This window comes from Dermacentor variabilis, chromosome 7, assembly GCF_050947875.1.
Source record: "Dermacentor variabilis isolate Ectoservices chromosome 7, ASM5094787v1, whole genome shotgun sequence".
Classification (NCBI taxonomy): Eukaryota; Metazoa; Arthropoda; class Arachnida; order Ixodida; family Ixodidae; genus Dermacentor; species Dermacentor variabilis.
Window position 1 is genome coordinate 37041410 of NC_134574.1, and position 6813 is coordinate 37048222.

At 49.8% G+C, this 6813-nt stretch overlaps 1 protein-coding gene across 1 annotated transcript; it reads left to right on the forward strand.

Moving 5' to 3' along the window:
- Positions 1-2991: 2991 nt before the first annotated feature.
- Positions 2992-3528, forward strand: LOC142588599 (uncharacterized). The gene has a single exon (XM_075700434.1). The coding sequence runs from the start codon at positions 2992-2994 to the stop codon at positions 3526-3528; it is 537 nt and encodes a 178-aa protein (XP_075556549.1).
- The last annotated feature ends 3285 nt before the right edge of the window (positions 3529-6813 follow it).

Genomic DNA, 6813 nt, shown 5'->3' on the forward strand with positions numbered 1-6813 from the left:
TGGCCCCCCGCATTGTTATTTACGGCCCAATTGTGCTCACTCGCTCTTTCATTAAAACACCGTCCGGTTTGACCGATATAAACCTGTCGACAACTTTGGGGTATCTCATATACGACATTACTTTTGCAAGGCATGTACTGCGCTGCCCCAAAGACCTGACAAGCCCCCAAAGACCTGACAAGCCCGACGTCATCTGAGCACTGACCAACCAGCCTACCGACGTCATCTGCTTACCAAAGCCCTGATCAGTCCACTGCCCTTGGCACCTATCCCAGTTCTTATCCTCCACAGCCCTGCCTAATCCACAATCATCCACCTAGCTTCACGAGAGATACCTATTAGGCCCTTGCTTGTAAAAAAAACTGTTTTACCTTAACCCAGCATCACCGATTTAGGTCCACAAAAAATTTGTGTTCGTGCTTATTTTTATGTAAATGAACAGTTATAAAATCAGCTTGTAGTATTATTTTAATCTTTGCATGTGTACAAGACTTTTGCTTGTTGAGCTAACATCTTTCTATCGCGTTTTCCCAGGTAAAATTGATGTAGACATTATGGGGTCAATATCAATAAAATGTAATTAGCAAAAGGTTCGCGGTACTAATAACTGCGTACTGTAGAACCAGCGTATTCACAATATTCGTCATGTAAAGAAAATTGGCTCAAAGCTAGCTTTTATAATGGCAATGGTATGGCTCAGCGCTGGTACTACGCTAGCAACACATTTGCTGCTGCACTGGCGTAATATAGGTGCAATCTTGGCTTCAACTCTGGGTCATCTTGCACTGGCCTGAACTTTGCTAGTATGCCAGCGTTGGGTAAGGACCGGTACCAATTTCTGCCAGATTTAGGCCAAGCTTGGACCATTGCAGGTGTGCTTTCTGGGTTCACGTAGAACGTTACCAATTGAGAGTGCGATGAAGGGAGCATCTTGCGCAGTTCTTCGCGTACAACGGCTCTGATGGTCTCTCGAGGTTCGTTGGAAGGCTAAATGTCTAAATTGTGTCCGTCTAAATTGTAAAGTGTCTAAATTTTAAATTTCGCTCTTCGGCGAAAGCACTTGGGGGTTGTACTGCCAGGTACGAATTTCTAGCGTCTTCTCGATGCCGGTGGCTACTGTTCCAAATTCGGCGACGGTCTTGGGTGAATTCCGAATCAATATGCCGAAAAACTCTTGCCTGACACCAGGAATCAGAAAGCGAATTTCCTTGATTTGAGACATGTCCGGGTCGGTGAGGCGGAACAGGTGGGTCATACCTTCTGTGTATACCGGAACGTTCCCGTTTGGGAGTTAGGAACAGGATTCCAGTGTAGCTTCAGCTCGCTCTTTGCGAACGATTCTCATGAATCTCTTCAAGAGGGTTCTGCAGAACAAGTCCCACGAAGGGAGGGTGAAATGATTCCCAAAGCACAGCCTGGCGCCGTCTTCCCAGCAGAAGTAAACATTGCGTGGCTTAGGTTGGAGTTGCAGTTAAATGCTGTGACCGTATCGTGTGTTTTCACTCAGTTTTCCGCATCTTCGAAGAATCGGCCACCTTAGAAGGGAATAGGTTTGGGCATCTTGGTTATTCATCGTGATGCAAGTGACATAGCGCAGTAACGACAAGGGACAAGCCGAGACAGGACAAGCGGTACCTTTCAACTAAGATTTCACTATGGATTCTCAGAATATATATATATAGCCATGCAGAATCGAAGAGAAGACGAAGGTAAACAGCCACGTTCATGGTATGTACGCAATTCAAACTCTTTCTTTGATGATGCCACTGATGACCAACTGACGCAACCATCTCGTGCCCATGCGATCCCGGTAGCTTCTACGATTTCGCATTCTTATAGGGCAACTGAACTTGAACAAACTCAGAAGCTTATCTGGCGACGTAAACAATACTTAACGCCCGAAGGTTGCCCTATCTTTCTCATATCGTAAAAAGCCTTACGTATGTAGAGATTCACGGCTACCTTATCTTTGTATATTTATTTTTGTTGTTTTATTCTCTTCCGCTGATTGTACGTCGCGCATGGGCTATTCAGCGTTCCTTCTGCGATGCAGGCCTTCTGCAACTGTGACTTTAACGCGCTTAAAATACACCGCCGGCTCCAATCGTGCTACTTGCTTTTGAAGGCTTTGTATCATGGAATGATCGCATGACACACAGAAATCGTCAGACAAGAAAGAAAGCACTATATTTCTTTTTAGAGCTTAGAGTGTGCTGAGCTGTACGGCAAAGGGGGCTTTGGCTTTGGACCCCTACATCTAACATGTGTGATCATCTTTAAAAAGCGGTCGTAAATCTGAAAACCTAATGCTGTTGTGCTCGAGGAATTCAAAGGGAAAATTAGGTGCCATGAAAGAGGCATAAAAAGAGGCTGGAATACGCGACACGATAGGCTCTGTAAAATTGAAAGAGAAATCTAAAGAACTGCTGACGAAACGTTCCGTAAGAACTAATTTAAAAAAATTAAAATTATCAAAGTACCGCAAATTTTTTAAAATCTTAAGTTCCCCCAGCAGCTCAAAAATAGCCTTGTAGAATCAAACTAAAAACAAATCACTTAAAAAAAGGGTGTAGCGCTCACCCTTGCGTGTCGCCTAGGACTCAGCGTGAAGCCGCATGAGAAGAAAATAAAGACGGCGCCTGGTCGTAGCACGCGAAGCCACGTCACGCGATTCTTTTTCGGAGTAAATTTGAGTCAGCTGTCATTGTCAATCACTCCTGAGGCACAAGCGTACAAGTGGTGCCTCTGACGTGATCTCGGTGACTGGCATCCCTGTGAAGTTTGTGTGGAGACTATCGAGCGTTGAACGCCAAGACTGCCCACAACAGCTATTCGCTGCCTCATATTCAAGACTTTGCATTGCGCCTCGACGGATGCGTAATATTTAGAAAAGGGGACCAAGCTAAGGCGTACCACCTAATTCACATCGAACCCGCCGACATACCCAAGACCGCCATCACGACTCCCTTTGGTTTGTTTGAGCACGTGCGGATGCCTTTTGAACTCCGTAATTTGGCTCAAACCTTCCAGCGGCTCTTCGCTGAGGTCAAGCGGAGCCTTCCTGCTGTGTTCACGTACCTCGCTGATGTCCTCATCGCCAGCCCTACGTCTGAAGATGATGAGCCCCATCTACATATTTTGTTCCATCGTCTACAGAAGTACGCCCTGGTTGTGAACGCCTCCCAGTGTGTTTTCGGCGCATCTGAGCTCGAGTGTTTGGGCCATCACATATCATCCGAGGGTGTACATCCTCACCCGTCCTACGTCAAGGTCATCCAGGTTTACGCCCAGCCTACAACACTGAGCCAGTTACGCCCATTCTTGAGTGTTGTGGATTTTTCCAGGCGCTTTATTGCGCACTATGGAAAGCTGCTTCACCGGCTCACCGAACTCCTTCGGTCACCCGCCAGCCCGTCCTCTGACATTTTTTGGTCATCAGAAGCCCAGGCCTCCTTTACTCCTCCCAAGCGAGGCCTGCCTAACGTGCGCTTTTTATCCATCCTCGTAGCAACGCCCCAACGGGGTTGATGTTGGATACCTTCAGCGTGGCCACAGGTGCCATCTTACAGCCGTGCATTAACGCCGAGTGGAGACTTTTATCTTTTTACTCTCGGACGCTAATTCCTACTGAGACGCTCAACACGGCCTTCAGCCGAGAGCTACTAAGCATCTACGCTGCAATGCAGCACTTTCGGCATTTTCTGGAAGGATGCCAGTTTTACGTGCGAGCCAATCATAAGCCATTCGCGTATGTTTCCCGTACCAATTCATCGAAGTACGTGTCACCCTTATTTCGCTTACACTTCGGAATTTACATGCGACATCCGTCACGGGACTGGTGCCGACAGCACCACCGCCAATGTCCTTTCTTGTATAGCTGCTGTTGACTGTCCATCTCCAACCGTCGACTGACCGCATTCTCTTCCACACGGCAGAATGATGGAGAATTTGCCGCTTTTCGGGAGAACCCCCGTTCTCTCCGACTACGGCTTGCAACCCATCCATGCTAGCCTGAGCCCCTGTGGTTCGATGTCTCAGCAGACCTTCCCCGCCCCTCTGTTTTGGCTTTACTATGTCGCACCATTTTTCACCCTCTACACGACAATGGTCACCCAGATATTCGGGCTACTCAGCGCCTTCTCATCCAGCGCTATTTCTCACCCGGAATTAACGCTGGTGATCGCGCTTGGACGCTCACGTGCCTTCCCTGCCAGACGACAAAGGTCTCCCGTCACACCAAAGATGCCTCCCCAAGCCTGCCTTCCACACGGCCGGCGTTTCGACCATGTTCCTGTAGACATTGTGGGTCCTCTACTGGTGTCCTCGAGGTTATTGTTATATGCTCACCATGGTCGATCGTATCACACGCTGGCCGGAAGCTGTTCCCATTCATGACATCACCGCTGCGATTGTTTCCGCGTTTTTATTTAAGCGTGGGTATCGCACCATGGGTGTCCTGGTACCGTCACAAAAGACAATCGACGCCGATTTGAGCCCTCCCTGTTTGCAAGCCTTAATCGCATTCTCGGCGCCAGACTTTTGTGCATTACTGCATATCACCCATGTGCCAATGGCATGGTGGAATGCCTTGACCGATAACTGAAGCCCGCCCTGGTTACCCACCTTAATTACGCCGCCTGGGTTGACGCCTAGCCTGTTGTGCTCCTGGGTTTACGGGCCGTTCTCGGGGATAACCTCAAGTGCACAGTGGAAGAGCTGGTGTATGGTGGTTGTCTGCGTCTCCCTGAAGGACTTCTTTACATCAACGCAGCTACCAGCCCAGCCACAAGCATTCCTACAACGCCTCGGGGACTCTGTTAAAGACCTCTGGCCTACTCCACCCCCTCATTCCCTCCACAATACAATATCCATGCACGCCCCAACCTGGCCACTTCAAAGCACGTTTTCGTGCGCCATGACACTGTCAGATCACCGCTAACCCTAGCCACCGGCGGATGATTCCGCATTCTCCACGGCACCCGAAAACAGCCAACATACTTTACAACGGCCGTGAAGATACAGAGAGCTTAGACCGTCTTAAGCCGGCTTACGTGGATACCACGATGAAAAGCCTCGCATCGCCGCCTGACCTCGTGCTAGAGTGCCATAGCTGGCCCCCAGTCCCGTTTCGACTAGGCGGGGGGCCCTGTACCAACCTCCCTCAGGCGGCGCCAAGAAGTCGGATAGCCTGAACCCTCATGATAAGAAAATAAAGCCGGCACCTTGTCGTTGCATGCGAAGCAGCGGCTCGCGGTTCTTTTCGGCGTCGATTCGAGTCAGCTGTCTTTCTCCTTCGTTCCTGCGGCCCAAGCCTACAGGTCAAATTTATGACCCTATGGAAACACCCTGCTTTTGCAGGTAAACATTCTAGTCAAAAGCAACAGAGGTTGACGTCAAATTGGATGATATTGTCACGTGGTGGGGACGATAAGAACACAGTAGCCATACTGTGAAAGGCAAAACTAGATTTTATTGGGCGAACCTGTGCCCACAAAACAAGCTACACTTATAGCCCAACGTGAGTGGCGAGCACAGTCGGCGATCGTCGAAAAATCCGATCAGCGGGTCAAGCGCGTCGGCTTTTATAGATCAGTCTTCGAATGTTCCAGATTAATCGATGGGACCGGCGTGTCTTCTACAAAGTTCTACACTATTCGCGTCACGCATACCTGCAATCAGATGACACAAGTTGCGGAGAAATACAGTGGACGAAACCATCGATAACATTCCAGAAACTTCTTTTACATGCAGGCGAGTCCTGCGCTTGGCGATAACATTTGTTAGGCGGCCAAACGTGGTCGCCCGATAAAGATAAGTACACGTGTCATTACCCCGCTCTTAAAAAGCATCGACCCGATGCTGCAAACAAACTAAAGTAATATTAAAACAAGCACTCGTAGCAAAGAAAACAACTAAAATAAGGAAGTTCGTCAGCGTCCATAAAAGCGTTTAAGGCGCACCACGTGGACAACTTCAGATCGTGCGCGGCGCCACTGTGAATGCGAAATGCGGTCTGGCACGACCTCATAGTCCAGTGCGCCAATACGTAGGATGACCTTGTAGGGTCCGAAATAGCGTCGCAGTAGTTTCCCACTGAGTCCTCGTCGGCGTATCGGGGTCCATACCCAAACATGGTCGCCGGGCTGGTACTCGACGAAAAGTCGCCGGAGGTTGTAGTGTCGGCTATCGGTCCTCTGCTGGTTCTTGATCCGCAGGCGGGCGAGCTGTCGGGCTTCTTCGGCGTGCTGGAGATAGGTAGCGACGTCAAGGTTCTCCTCGTCAGTGACGTGCGGCAGTATGGTGTCGAGCGTCGTCGTCGGCTTCCTACCACAGAACAGCTTGAACGGCGTGATCGGTGTTGTTTCTTGCACCGCCGTGTTGTAAGCGAATGTTACGTACTGCAGGACGGCATCCCAGGTCTCGTGTTCGACGTCGACGTACATCGCTAGCATGTCGGCGAGGGTCTTATTCAGCCGCTCCCTACGACCATTTGTCTGCGGATGGTAGGCTGTTGTCCTCCTGGGCCTTCTCTGACTGTATTTCAGAATGGCTTGGGTGAGCTCCGCTGCAAAGGCCGTTCCTCTGTCGGTGATGAGGACTTCTGGGGCGCCATGTCGCAGCAGGATGTTTTCGACAAAGAATTTCGCCACTTCGGCTGCGCAACCTTTCGGTAGTGCTTTAGTTTCAGCGAAGCGGGTGGGATAGTCCGTCGCCACGACGATCCACTTATTTCTGGTTGCTGACGTCGGAAAGGGTCCGAGCAAGTCCATCCCGCTCTGCTGCAATGGTCGGCAAGGAGGCTCGATTGTCTGT

What these genes read in the sequence shown, in the direction of transcription:
- LOC142588599 (XM_075700434.1), top strand. Translation starts at nt 2,992, where the DNA reads ATGCCTTTTGAACTCCGTAATTTGGCTCAAACCTTCCAGCGGCTCTTC.